The sequence below is a fragment of the Branchiostoma floridae genome, unplaced genomic scaffold, assembly GCF_000003815.2.
Source record: "Branchiostoma floridae strain S238N-H82 unplaced genomic scaffold, Bfl_VNyyK Sc7u5tJ_1421, whole genome shotgun sequence".
Classification (NCBI taxonomy): domain Eukaryota; kingdom Metazoa; phylum Chordata; class Leptocardii; order Amphioxiformes; family Branchiostomatidae; genus Branchiostoma; species Branchiostoma floridae.
The window spans coordinates 83458-98676 of NW_023365714.1; the positions used below are offsets into that span (position 1 = coordinate 83458).

The window sequence follows — 15219 nt, forward strand, 5'->3', positions numbered from 1 at the left end:
TTAAGAAGAATTTAAGACATCTATTCTTGTCCCTCAGTTGGGAGTGAAGCTGGAGCCTGTAGAGACGACTAAGGACATGTTCTCACCTGTCCTGGAGAAAATGGTCCTTAAGGTACATGTACCTAATCTAACTCTTAAGACTCAAGCTCAAGACTTAAGACCTGTAATGAGACCTTATCCTTTATGACCTGGTTTTAACATTGTTAAGTATAGCACAATGTCTTTAACCTAAAGCTCAAATCTAAATCCAGGCTATTTAGACAAAGTTTATGTGGTAGGAGCTGAAGCTTTCATGCAGTGGAATTGATCTCTTTGTGAGTAGATACCTTCAGATTTAACTTTTCTACATATGTAACCCAATCTGCCCCCCCCCCTCCAGGCGGCGTTGCTGTTCACCAATGACGTGTTACGCGGGGCGCTGGCGAGCGCTTACAGACAGAACGGACTGAGCACGCTCAGGTAGGCATGCCCAAATCAGCTTCATGTTTGTTGTTAGAAACTCTGAGCATCATCGTGAAACCTTACGGTTTGTTGACTGTTGGTATTAAGTGTTGGCATTTACTGTTGTTGATTGTTGTTTAGTCTTGTTTACTTTGTTTATCCTTGTTGGTTTGTTATTTGTTGATGTTTAGTGTTGGTGTGTACTGTTGTTTATTGTTGTTGTTTATTGTTGTTTTCTTGTGTTCCAGACACGCCCCTCCCATCATCCTGCCCAGCCACATCCACCAATCAGTGAGCTCCAACCCGTCATGTGACTTCCTCTCCAACAGCCACATGGGCGTGGTCGCCATGGAGAAGGAAGAACCGCCCGCATCGTGAGCTGATGGTTACCATGGTGATGGTTACTATGGAGAAGGTTGCCATGGAGACAGCTGGTTAGATATTCTAACAGAACACTGGACTGGGCATTGTTTGGTGGGGCATGATAAATTAAAAGTCATGTTCTTTACCCGATTTCTACAGTTTGATACTTTTTCTTCTGATTTTTCTACTAGAAGAGTTGTAGCTATTTGGGAGAAGGAAGTTTTGCTCTCTGTACATTTCTAGTGTGTGACACCAAATTTGGGAGCCTCAAATGCCAACTGAACAGGGTGCAGTACCACCCCTCACTGCTAGGTGGAGCACATGTTTTAGCTTGTAGTGCCAGTAAAGAACATTTCCTCATGGCAAACTTCTGTCTAAAATGGCAGGAATATTCTGTATGCTAGGCGTACACTACTACTTTAATGTACAGTCAACAATTTTGGGTTTACAAAAAAGTGCATCTGCACCCAATGTTTTATGGTTTCCTTTATGTATTTTGAGCCATGTAAAATAGTTACTTCTGCATATAATATTATATCGACATCTTACATCAAAGCTATTTTCCAAAAATTCTACAATGACTGACACAAACACTGAAAACTTCTCTCTGTGACGGTCCTTTTATTTCCAAAGACAAAACACATACAAAATTGGCATTATCAATACTCTAATCAATAAATAAGTAAGAATTGATGGATAGACATCACACAGTTGTGGTGAGAAAACCGCTCACAGTCATAGTTGTAATAAGTTACGAGGAAATCCGTCTGGTTTAAGAAGATTTGGTCTTAAAAAGTCTTTAAAATGTCTTAGACATTAAGGGGCTTGCTAATACGCTATAGCTAAGCTTGTACGCTGAAGCAAAATGGGCACACCCCTATTTTGTAAGTGTAATATTCCAAGTGCTGTATTTAAACAGGTGTTGGACAGTACCACTTGTGTAATATAGGGGTGTGCAGCCTGCAGTTAAAGGAAGCATATATGATCAGCATTTTGCTTAGCGATGAATTTGAAGTAGGAATAGTTGCAAAGAACGCTTTTTTTTCTGGCCAGTGCAAAATGTTGTTTATGATGATTGTTGTGAAATGTAAAAGAGGTGTATTTGTAAAAACTAGCGTCGACTAACAGTATTAAAATCCAGATAGTTCCATAGACATTTCCTGTGACATTAAATGCACAATATTCACAAAATTCCAGTCACAAATAATAGATAATAATTATCATTGCTCACATAAATTACTATATTTGTCCAATAAATTACAATATTGTCAACACGTCCTGATGATTGTGCAATTTCTCCCTACCTCGGCTGTTCCCTTCTAACACCTCCCTCCCTCTGGAAAGGGGATCCTGGTTGGGAAAACGTTCAATTGCATTGATGTGTTGCAAACATTGAGTGTTTGTAGGTGTGAGGGAGGGGGGCGCTAGAAGGGACAGCCGCCGCTAGTCTAACGTAACCGTGTTCAGTTTGACGTCACGATTCTCATTGCTCCTGACAGTAGGCACCTTTCACCTACGATACACGCACAAAGGTCACCTGTTTGCCGCCATCTTGGCTCCTAACTTAACCTCAGCACTTTAACCTACCCAGAATCCCAGGAACCAGATTGTTCTATTACCATGTGACTTTCAATAAAAACATTTTGGTGATGGAAGTGTTGATTGTTTGACTTTCACATGTGATAATGTCACTTGAAGGTCAAGGTTCAACGTCACATCACAGAACCAAGATGGCGGCAAAACTAGACACCAGTACCAACAATTCACCTCACTATTATATAACCTTCATCTAACCCTCACATTTCACCTTGCAAAGCCTGAGTTCTAAGACCTTTGGTTATCCAGGCTGAGAAACATGCTCCGAAGCACACTAGCATTCTTGAGATGCAACAAGATCTCTTTTTCACATTTTACTCAAGATGCTTGACCAGGCAGTTTGACCGCACAGAAGGCAACACTTAGTACTGTTGCACTCCATATAAGGAACACGTCTGAATGGCCCCGCCCCGGAGGCGGTGCCAAAAACGCCCCGGATAACCAAAGCTTTACATCACGTACTGGGCAGCTCTTCATCAGATCCGCTTCGCTTGAGAAGCGACCTTCAGAACAACCGCCTCCTCAGGCCCTGACGACCTTCCTACCCTGTCCTGCCACCCGCTACACGTAACCCGACACCGTCACATCTCCAGCACAAAGTTGCTGAGATAGCAATAAGCTGGGTCATGGTCTGAAGTGCTCATGCACAGTATGGAGTGTAATGTGTCAAAGTTCAAAGGGCATTTGGTCATTATTTTTGTATTTCCAGGGGCCTTGAACTTTGACACATACCAGTAATCAGAAATTATGACAATGAGGATAAGCACTTTGAACAGTGACCCAGCTTATTGCACCACTAAGTGCAGTTTCTTCATGATTTGAAACATTATGATGGAGACATGACTGTCAAGTCCTCCCGCCAATGTCCAAGCAGATGTCACAGTGTGTGAGTGAAAATCATTTTCTGATCACACTATTTTTACGATACACATGTACAATCCCCTTGAAAACTGGGCAGTCAGAAAATGTTTTAATCTCCCCACCCAACATCTGCTTGGAGATGACATAACACCCACGTTCACAAACCCTCGTCACAATATTCTCTGCTGTCAGGAGTCGGACATCCACCGAGAACAGAAACTCATAGCAGACATTATGAGCTCAACAACGTTCGCCCGAAGTTAGAACAGATATCTACAGGTAACAGAAGTGAAGCGTCACTAAAATGGTTGAAGTTTCTGAGTTGTTTCTATCTGCTACCATGAGAACCAACCCGCAAACTGTCACTGTGGGGTTCGGGTAATTCAAGAGGACTAGAAATATGAAATTCTCATTTTTTTCTCCTCATTTTTAACCTCCAATTCGGAGAGAATGGGCAAAAGCATTGCGAAGAGGAATTTCTGGCAGATAAAATTCTATCAAACAACTGTGTGTTTAGAGTTTTGGGTAGAAAATCGTATAATTTCTTTGAATTGCATCTGATTTAGTACAAAAACATTTATTAGATTTGAAACAAATGGCAACAGAAGTTGTCTTGGTCTGATGACCAACAATTACAACCTTGAAATGACCTTCATCCCCAGTGACAGCCTGCAGTGTTGGCCTAACCTCTGACCTACTGCCTGAGGTGACCTATGACCTGTGGAAAGGATGCGAGTTGTATGTTTTTTCCACTGGACTTTTCTGTGCACGCTGCATCTGCTGGGGGGGCGTCTCATAAGCTCACACACTGTTTCTAAACAAAGTTATTTCATCAAGGGATGCAGTTTATGTTTTTGTAACGTTACACCAAAGTCATCAATGTCATGTCTTATTTGGAGAAAGAAAGGTGGACTGGAAATAACTAAAATATCTGTACTGTAACTTCGTTTAGAAACAGCTTGAACTTCCGAGACAGCCCGCAAGTATACGTCTCCCCCTAGGAACTGGACAGGAAAGGTCGTCCACTGATTACAAGGTCGTTACAGCTTCTTTAGAGGTAATTTTGACTTGTCCATTTTGCTGCAGCAGTCTTCAAGGTCACTCATTCCCCAACTTGGGAAAATGATTTTGCCGACACCGAATGTTTTAGACCTGAACATGGACAATTTTGTAGCTGCAGAGTTCAGAAAGGCACTGGCTTGGCCAGAGAGCTCCCAGAATCCATCCAAACAACAATTTGCAGAAACCCTGAGTGATTTCATGGTCTTTTAGATGCCCCCCTCCCCTTGAACTTGACCTCTGCCACAAAGTGATTTGATACCAATCTTCATATTTGTTTCTTGCAATGATTGAAAGGTCACATTTTGCCCTTCGCACATTGAAAATGCTGGGAATCTTCCACCTGCATGCACAAATTTGGTGCTTACAAAGAAACAACCATTAACGTTATGACCTTCAAAAGTACCCTTTTTTTCAACGTGACCAATTTCATCCTGTGAACCCGGGAGGATTGTCCATTTTGTCTGCAAGACGTTCTGAAAGACGTGAAAAATTTTCCTGAGACTGATTTATTGGTTCCTTTCTTGAGCAAAAACAGAATCTTCATTTTCAAACATCGACAATTTTTTCCCAACCGATGAACGACCTTTCCAAGTCCGTTTCCATAGGGACCAGACCATCTCTATCTGTTCCAATATATCTGTATTTTCCTGAGTATCGTTGAATCTGTCCGTGTGTCAAAATACTCTATCAAAACTGTTTCTAGCTGTGTTTTCCCCGTTTTACCCCACCGATGTAGGAAAACCTTCCTACTAGTAGTTACATGACCTTGTATAACCCCCAAGTGAAATTTTACATATGTACATCAGATCAGTCTTAACAAGGAACAGACCTGAGATCTTAGCAGGAACCTTATTACTAATTACACCTCTAATTACTGTAGGAGGTAACGAGGAAACCCTCTCTCTTGGGCGGCCACGCCTTTCTGTGGGTTGGCCTTATAAATGTACGGCATGCAGCTTACGATAACTGTACAAGTCTGTCGGGCGCTGGTTTCTCTCTCCGCCCGTTTGGCTCGAAAATGCAACAAATGTTGGCCGGTTACCAAGGTTACCAGTCTGTATGGAGTAACCCTGCTTCCTGCGCGCCGAACGTCGATGAGCGTCGGCGCAAAAACGTTCGTTCCGCTCTTACGGAACGATGCAACTGTATTCATGCATAGCACTGGGACAACAGAACACAAACTTCGCTGGAATATTCCGTCCGTCCGCACGAACGTTTGTCTGAGTTCCTTCACAACTTTGCACTGGCACTTTTCTGTCTCCCGTTTTCCTGGCTGAAACTGGCCGCATGTCCAGATCAGCTATCTGCATTGCCACACAGCGTTCGCCACAACGCTCTACGCATCGCCACATTTCTCTGCGGGGTTCTACTGCAGCTGCAGATTTCCCGTGTCTGCCACATTCGTCTGGAATTTGCCACATGTAGCAATGATCCTCTCTGTAACAGTTTGCAACAAGGGAACACAGGGGGAGGGGGGCAGCATCAAGGGAACATGCAACACAGGAGGGGAGCAGAACTGATGACATCTTTGTGAGACATCTTTTTGGTTTGAGGAAACAATGACATGGTGTCTCAACAGTGTTCCATATGACCAGGGTGCAGGTGAGTTCTATGAACACCACGCTGGTGAGATACCTAAAGTGTAAAGATTGTCATCCAGTGCGAGGTACGAACCAGCTAGCAAATACAACAAACAAGCTGACCACCCCTGCAAAAGAGGGTGGAGTGATCCACGAGCTGTGGAGACTGCTAAGTTTTGGGTTGATCCATTTGCACTGTAGGGGTGGCAACAGCTGCCTGCAGCCGGCACCACACCAACAGCATCTTTGGAAACAGATGATTGAGACAGCTTTCTACAGTAGTTTTTGGTAATGAGTTGTGCTGCTGCACCCAAACCACGTGGAACAGTGGAGTGCGATTTACAAAAAAAGCTTTTGTACTGGGTAGGAAAAGGGTATCACATCAACGTTTAGGAAACGGGTATCATATCAACGTTTTGGCTGTGACTTTGCTGCGGCAGTTTGCTCTCCTCGTACTGACGCTGGCAGCTGGAGTCTGCCGCGTGCGCCGCCTCCGACGGGTCGAGGCTCTGCCGCCATTTGTCCAGGACCGTACCATTGGGCGAGGGGATGGACAGGTACAGCCCGCGATTGTTTCTCTTCCGCCGGCCGAGCGAACTCGGGCTGCCGCCCTGCGATGACGCGGAACTCGGAGACGGGAAGTCCAGATCTAACCTCCTCTGGCGATACACCACGGCAGGGTCATGTAAGGTCGGCGTGTTTCCCTGGCGATAGACCACCGCAGGGTCGTGCAAGCTCGGCGTGCTTCCCTGACTCGACTGGGAACTACTTGGACTCGACTGTGAGGAAAAACCCGGACTGGAGGTCATGCGTACTGCCTGGGCAAAGTCAAGTTCGAACTTCCTGTGTGTCCCGAGCTCCGGCTTCTTGTCGTCGCTGTTGTATTGCAAGTTCAGGCTGCGGTTCAGGCCCTGCGGGCAGCTCACGCTGCGACACGGGCTCTTCCGGAGCCGGTTTCTACGGAAACGCACGCGGCTGAAATCGTGCAGAATCTCGACCTGGTCCTGCTCCGACTCGCTCCCGGAGCTCTCTCCAACCTTCTCCGGTCGCTCGGGCGCCGCCTTGGCGGATTTCTCGGTCCCTGATCTGGGTTTCTGCTTGTTGAAGCAGAGTCCAGTCGCGAGGCCCGGTACGATATACGGCATCTCCAGACAGTGCTTCACGTTCAGCGAAAACGAACGCTTCACCTGACGCATGTCGCGTACCGGCGACGTATTGCTTAAAGATTTACCCGGGTGACTTTGAGACTGCGACGAAACGTCCCTAGAAACGTCCCGCCCCTCCTTCCATCGAGCCTCGTTCGACTTATTGTCCAGTAAGACGTCGCAGAAGAGAAAGTCCTTCTCGTCGGGGTCTTCGATGGCGGAGTGCTGAGGAAAGTCGAGTCTGGTTGGCTGGTCCTGGATAACGGCGGATTGCGCCCGGCGTTCCGTCAGCAGCTTCTCAAACTCCAGCAGCTGCCCCAGGAAGTTAAAGTTGGGGGAGATGGACGGCCTCTTGTCCTTCACGTATCTAAGGAAGGGTAGAAACGTCTTAGATGCTTGTCTTAACGTCTTAACCTTAATACTAGTACAAGGTTACATAATGGAACAATACATGTATGTCTTGGTTTTTGGATCAATCTCATAAAATGTTCTTATTGCAGTCTATATACAAATGCTTCATCTGATAGGTAATTTTGCCAAGTATCTGCGGAAGGGAAGAAATGTCTTAGATGCTTGTCTTAAGATGTCTTAGCCTTACAAAGAAAACATGGAACAATACATTGTATGTCTTGGCTATGGACCAGTCTGGAGTAATACTCTTATTTATTAATGCAAGGGTGTGAAAAAGCCTCTTGTCCTTCATGTATCTGCAGAAGGGAAGGAACGTCTTAGATGCGTCTTCAGATGTCTTAGACTCACAAAGGAACTATACAATCACGTTTGTGTAAGACTTGGTTTTTGGTCCAATTTCCCGAAATCCCAATTTCATCTTATACTCAACAGAGACGGGGGCCGATACCGACTGCCAAGCACCTTTGACCCTTTACTGACTTAGGTCTTGGGTCATTACAACTTGAGAAGGATCAGAGGACTGATCGAAAGCTTGTTGGTAAGCGCTTTATTTTGTGTACGGATATAAAGTCTTAAAAACTGTATCTTCATCTTATACTATTTGGTGATTTTGTCACGTATTTGCAGAAGGGAAGGAATGTCCGCTGTGTGTCTTAAGACATCTTAAAGCCATCCAATGGACTTACAACATTTTCATTGTAATTTGTCAAATTGAATGAAGATTAGACATCAAGGTTATAACATCCACAATGCAAAAGTTACTGAGCAACCGTAGAGACCGAACAGTCAGATGTTTCAGGTACATGTAGCATCAACTATCGTCAGATATATCATTACTAAAAGTCAGTCTGTTTCATAACAGTTGCTGCCCAAACGCTCAAATATTACTTGTAGTAGCATCCTGACAATATAAACAAAATCATTTAAATGCTTATTATAAGTAAACTGAGAACTGTCTTTAAGTCACAGAGCTCGAGTTTTACCTGTATGCGTCGTCGGAGCTGAGGTTGAGATGTTTCATGACGAAAGCGATACAGGCGGTTGCCGAGCGAGACACGCCCGCCATGCAGTGTACCACCACGCAGCCGTTCGACTCTCGCACCATGTCTGTAGAACAGTGCAAAACAAAATGGACGTCAGGACACAGAAAAGAAAATTTCCTACTATCTGGTTTTCTGTCAGTTTTTTCCAGTGTTGCAAGGGTTTGATAAGCTTGCATGTAGATCTCCTAGCTTAATAGAGACCGAGAGATACCTTTATTATTTAGACACTAGATTTGGAGATTTAGAGAGTCATTGGCCACTACATTTATAAAGTCATTTTCTCCAATTTCAATTATAAGGCCATCATAGTGAAAGTACATGCCCTGTAAGTAAAGGTACTGTTGCTGTTGTTTCCCCCGGTACACAGTTATTAACACCAAAGAAGTGTAAGCACAGATCTGACAGAAATCAAACTTCAGAACCAACCAAAATGAGTAATGTGTTCCCCTCATTGGCCATCAGATCATCTTGGTTTGTTACTTCCCAGTACAGACAATGCTATATCGATGTTTACCAATTCCCCAAAACAAAGATGAGTCGTACCAATGAACTCGATAATCTTGTCGAACCAGGGAAAGATCCTCTCTGCGTAGTTGTCGTTTACTGGGATCCGCAGGAAGTGTGTGTCGGGGACATAGTCAGGCTTCGGACACGTGACGCTGGTGTTCAGCACATAGTTTATCTCATAGAACTCCATCACTTCCTACAAACAAACAAACAAACAAACGAATGACAGTAAGTTGGGCTTCATACACTGGGGTGATGTAGCAAAACTTGTTTGAGATCAGATAAACGTTAGACATCTAGGTGATAAGTTATGCCAGAAAGCAGTTACTCAAGCAACTGGATAAGATTTTGGAAACTTGCTTCTTTTTTAGATGACTTTCACTTGTGAGTGTGAGGAATGTGTTTCTGTACTTGAGAACTTTCTCTTACCCTGTTGAAGACGTCCTTCTGTGAGCCGAGGTACAGGAATGGCAGTATCCGGGTGGGGCCCACGTTAGCGACGGGCAGGCAGGGCTGGGACAGGGTCGGGAGGTTAAAGGTCGGGAGCTTTCCCTCACACAGGGTCGGGAAACACGACTGGAAATGGTTAAATCCACCTGCAAAATAACAGAAAATGGTTAAATAACCCCAAAATATTCATTATATTGGATTAAACCACCTGCAGAATAGCAGAAAACTATTAAAATAAACCAATAATACTCAATATATTGGATAAACCCAAAAGAAACTGCTTCCATTTTGCTGAAATCATCAGCAAAATAGCAGAAGTAGTTGAAACTGCCTGCAAAGTCACGCAGAAAAAACATTACAATAGTAACAATAAGGAAATTTTGAAGGTTAAAACCACATGTACAAACAATGAAGGTAGTGTCATTTATGAAATGTGGGCAAACCAATTAATAAACATATACAATGTGGATGGAAATGAAATGAAACAATTAAACACATTCATGTAACTGTTTTATGATTATTGAGTGCCAACAGTTTCACACATAGCTCATACTTTACTTGTGTATAGTCTCAGGGCTTTCATGTAATAAAATTTACTTCATCTGTGTCATGAGAAAATGCTGGTGGCGTATTTCACAGCGGTAAGTCTGACGGGTTGGTCGTGTGTAAATCTGGTTTGTACGGTATGAATCATCCCGAATATCCGTTGCTGAGCCTCTTATCTCTCGAGAACATCCCCATCAACAGGTGCGGACCTGCATTCGTCTGTATGAGTCATGCAGGGAGGGGCTCGCAGGTTCAGGGTCATTCACAGATGAAGTATAATTGTTATTAAGCTTTATGCTCTGCTTTCAGCAATTATGCACCCTTCTGAGCATGAAATATTCAAATGCATAAATTTGTATCTCACAACACTGAAACGGTAAGATGGATTTTCAAATTAATCCTGAGTGATCTTTGAAAGAAATGACATACTAGTATATATACATGCTGAAGAACTAGAATGAAGCTAATTTTCTGTGTAACGGTTAGACCTCAGACCTTCCTTACCAATGGAACAAGTCCTACAAAGGCTAACGTCACATTTCCAAACTGGGGCCCAGCAAAAATGTAAAAATGAACAAAAATTACGGACACGACTATTCTCTTTACATCTTATGTAGTTTGGTGTCTATGAATATTATATCATACTTTTAATTCCCGAGAGCTGCCCGACCAGGTCCCAGTTTGGAAATTTTCTATGCTGCCACCAGAACCTGCACCTGTGCAGACTGTGTGTACGGCAGGTCCTGTGGGAGGGTGACTCAGTCTGTCATCAGTGTGATCATCCAGCATTACAAATTTCACACTTCTTTCCAGCTTAAAGACCAGGCCAGAACCATAAGTGGTGCAACCCATAGATCACATGTTCCACTGGACAAGCAGAAATTTATTGCACAATGGTTGTAATAGATCTAAGAAATTGTACAGCAACTTGTACACACATTGCAGTTAAACTATTGCTAATTGCAAATAAATCATGATGCATATTACACAGATGTACTAACTTTATCCTTTGTTACAATTTTCCCGTTTTTTTCCGTAGCTAACACCTAGCCAGAATTCAGCATTCCGATCACAAACTTGTGAGTTGCGTAACCAACAACTTCTGACACGGAAATGAGCAATACTCATTTCCCATGTGGAATGATTGATCACAACATCCATTTCATTTTATGTGTCCAACAGACATCTGAACAGATTTCGACATTCCCACAGAAACCCAAGAATCCACAACACAAAAATTCCACCTACGAGTACGAAAAGTCCCACACGAATGTTTAACCATATATTACTTGATATTAAATGCTTCATGCTATAGACATCCATTGTTAGAAATTCCCACAGTGATCAACTAACCCACAGAATGAAAATTCCACAAACAAAATTCCCATACGAAAAATAATCGTTACAGGAATGAAATTCCCACACAAAAATTCCCATACGGATATGCATATGGCTTGTCGTAAGATAGAGGAGACATCCAATGCAAAATTCCTAACAACAATCCACATTTAGCCACAGAACCAAAATTCCAGCTGCAGAAATTCCCATACTAATAATTAATCATCCACAGATGGAGCGATACAGAATTCCTGACGAAGACATGCCATCGGCATTAAAGTCGATCCCATCACAAACGTCGTTGGCAGAACACAACCCAGAATTCCCACACGGAACATGAATCATGCTCTAATGGAACGGTCGGGCCACAGCGTTCCGCCTGTTTCCATTCAGCAGATTCCCACATGGAAAACCTCCCGCTGTTCACGCACAAAGGCCCGCGATTCCGTAAAATTTCCACCCGGAATTTGCATCTCTGTTCATGAGGAAGGATGGAGAATTCCATGTTTGACATGAATTTTGGTCCGCAGGATATCTGAATAAAAAATGTTCTTAGATTTTGTTATTCTGATGGAAATAAACAGGATATTACTTTTATTTCTCTATGTATTCAATCCTTCGATCAGCCAAATAATGCTGATGTCCAACGAAGCCCATAACTGGTAAGCATAGTTATTACACACTTTGGAGGTCGTACAAGTAAAATAAGCTTCAATTGTACCAAAAAATGAATCTACACAAATTAACTAAACAATGATAATAGTAAAACACAAATATGCAAGTTTATTGCAAATTCTTGCCCGTGGGCTAATTGCAGGTAACATAAAAGATTCAAACAGTGTAAAATACAATATCACAAGTGTCTACTCTAGTCTAAAACTAGCAAAAGCTAACTCTAGATCCTGGGTTACATGTGACAAGTCATATGTATATATTAGTGAGAAAACAAACAAAAGCAACTGTTCCAAATCCTTTTGATGATAATAAAAAAAAAGAATTGAAAACCCCATCTCAACCCCTGAAAACTTGATGTGATGAAATTCTGCCGTGCTGAGATCGTTCCCGCGGGGAGCTTGCACGTCTGTCGTGCTCCCGGGAATGGGCGCGTTATCGCCGCGGAACAGGTGTGAGCACGCACAAAGCCGGGCCCCACGGGATGCTGGGATAGGTCACATGACCACTGTCAATCATAGGCAGGCGGCAGTGTGGGGAGATATGCTGCTAGCAGAATTTGGTTCTGATGTCTGAGTTCCTATTGCTATTTTGGAACGAAGCAAAGCAGGAATGCAAAGAGATTTGCAAATACACAATTTACAAAATATTAGCTGTGGATGAAAACTTATAAAGACATAAAAGACTTGAATCCTTAGGGAAACCTACCAGTTATTTGGAACTGCTGATTAGTCTTTAATTACCCTAATTAGTGGGCTTTGCTCTTGGGACACTAAATGTATTTATTGCCTTTCTGACAAAATTAAACAAACAGACTGAAAGTAAATCAAACATACATCATTCTATATGTATAAAAAAAATTCATCTGATGTTTCCTTTTTGACCCCAAAGGAATGATTTAACAGGCTACATCTAAAAAACAGCAGAAGACAATGTCAGAACCAGAGTTTAACTTGGACACGCCAACAGTACTATGATTGGCCGCCTTTGCCCGTGGGTTTCGCTGCGTTGACGTAACCTCACCGCGTACAATCCCGTGGGAAACCCTCGTCCTTACAGAGCCAGGACTGCAGATCCTAACTGGATCAAACCGGATTTACACCAAGCCGAGCAGATTTCTCAATCATTTACCACAAAACTGGGGCGGGACCTACACATCTGAATACCTTCCTACAGAAAACTGTATGTTTCATTGTTTGAAAGTCTTCACACTGTGTTTCTTTTCTCTGTGACATCTTCAGTGTAAAATTGTCCAATGTGTCACTATTGTAGAACAGAATTATGTCAACTGCAGACCACTGGGAAAACTTCCTTTCCTATTCTACTGTGAGTTCAAGCAGGAATCATTGTAACATTCCTTCCTGTAGAATGATAACTGCTCAAAACTGGTGACAACCATGAATTTCTTCAAGAATGGCTGTGCTCTTTGGGTTCAGATGTTGGACTGCATAAATAAGTAACCTTAACTTTAGTCTTTATCCACTCAGTCAACATTGCAGAATTACACTCTGTACTTCTGAATAGCTGTGGAATCGTAGCTAACCTGAGAATCAGCACCAAGGACAGGCCCCTGTAGCCAGCAGTGTGGCATTTCCTGTCACTCTTTGGATCTGAATCAATGCTTGCATCCCATTAAAAACGAAAAGAAATACAGCCACATCCCTATATAGGACCTTGGGTAGAGTCTCAGTGCTATCTGTGCAACTACATTTGTACACACCGTCTTCACCATGGCACGAGTTTTCAACCTAGCACACCGCCTCATCACACCTTACTCTTGTGTCTTTTACTTTCCGTTGCAGTACAAATTCATTGTTATGCTGTCTGCTACACCTTTTAGTCACAATAGACACCTGTCAATCACAGCAGGACTCTTACTGACCAGTGAACCCAGCAGAACCCTGTTCAGCACCGAGGACAGGGCCTTGTGGATATCAACAGAAGAGTTATTTTGTTATTGTACCCAAAATGGGTTTTAAACTTTCATATATGTACCATGAGGCATGAGGCAGTCAATTGGTTTGTCTGCCAATATCTTGTTGTAGTTTTGCTGGCCCAAAGCCAAGGAAAATCCAGTCTCTGCAACCCAAAGCCAACGTGAATATCAAGATGACAACAATGTATACTAAACTGATCATTGGTGCAAAATATTGCCAATTGGAAGGAAATCCAGATAAGAAGTAAGCATTCAAATTAAAGAAACATGATACAGAATATTGCAATGTTTTGCCAAAGAAAATGTAGAGAAGATATACACATGACATTGAAATTAAGAAATGTGATACCGAATGTTGCAGCCCATAATGATACACATGAAGTTGTCTGCTGTTGCTGTCAATCACTGCTGTTGTTACGGAAACTTGACATTTAAACAGAAAGAGACCTGACACCAGATCCACGACCCATAATGCCGCTGTGCTAAGGTCATCAGCTGCGCCTGTCAATCATCATCACGGACTGGACAAATATAGAAATGTGACATTTGGAAACAAAGGCCGCATGTACGGGGTGACGTATCCCATAATGCTATTGACGTGGGGCCACCCAATTGATCTGTCAATCAAAACCAAGGTCGGTAAAACCGATAACGACCCTGAACCATTTACTTAAAGCGCTGGGCTGAAGTACCGTTACTTAAAACATTGGCCTAGAGTAGCAGCACCATTTTGCTAAAACATTGAAAGTGTTTCCGCTGGTAACACTTCGGTGGCAGCTTTTAAACAAATGAGGAAGACAAAGTACAGACAAGTCTAAGCTACCCAAATGGGCAGGGCATGTTGGTAAGCAGCTTTCGTAACCCCTGCTTCTATTGAGTCAGCTATTTAGTCTTCACTCTCAGTAAGTAAAGGTTGTGTCAATCCTAATGTTTCTGACGTAGGGAGAAGAGATGCAGTTCCTGTTCTACTCATGTAACTCGTAACTTTGGAGCGGCCGTCAGGTCTTGTTATGTGCTGACAATCGAGTACAAAAAGAAAGAAAATCACAGTCAGGACGTTTGGAATTTTGAAAGAAGACATAACTTTCATTACCATCATCATTGCATGGCAGTGGTAGACCAAGGAAGTCTTGGAAGAGTGTGCTAATACCCCCCTCACATTAGGCGCGATTCGATCGGACGACGAGTCTGCGAGCTCTACATTACGAGGAGGCATGACCCTGACGGGAAGGTGGAACTCTGCCATTTCTTCGTCGGCATCAGGGTCA

General features: G+C 43.0%; 2 protein-coding genes across 2 annotated transcripts in view; one reads left to right on the forward strand and one right to left on the reverse strand.

Annotated features, from left to right (window-relative positions):
• Nucleotides 1–2067, forward strand: part of LOC118407577 (YEATS domain-containing protein 2-like) — a 19063-nt gene extending 16996 nt beyond the window's left edge. Inside the window, exons 21-23 of the mRNA XM_035808076.1 lie at nucleotides 38–112; nucleotides 380–459; nucleotides 690–2067. Of these exons, the coding sequence (XP_035663969.1) occupies nucleotides 38–112; nucleotides 380–459; nucleotides 690–819 (285 nt within the window). The 3' untranslated portion in view covers nucleotides 820–2067. The remainder of the gene's footprint in view (nucleotides 1–37; nucleotides 113–379; nucleotides 460–689) is intronic.
• A 2057-nt stretch (nucleotides 2068–4124) lies between these two features.
• Nucleotides 4125–15219, reverse strand: part of LOC118407576 (dual specificity protein phosphatase 16-like) — a 34374-nt gene continuing 23279 nt past the window's right edge. The window contains exons 4-7 of the mRNA XM_035808075.1: nucleotides 9439–9605; nucleotides 9046–9205; nucleotides 8443–8566; nucleotides 4125–7415 (exon numbers count right to left, since the gene is read on the reverse strand). Of these exons, the coding sequence (XP_035663968.1) occupies nucleotides 6293–7415; nucleotides 8443–8566; nucleotides 9046–9205; nucleotides 9439–9605 (1574 nt within the window). The 3' untranslated portion in view covers nucleotides 4125–6292. The remainder of the gene's footprint in view (nucleotides 7416–8442; nucleotides 8567–9045; nucleotides 9206–9438; nucleotides 9606–15219) is intronic.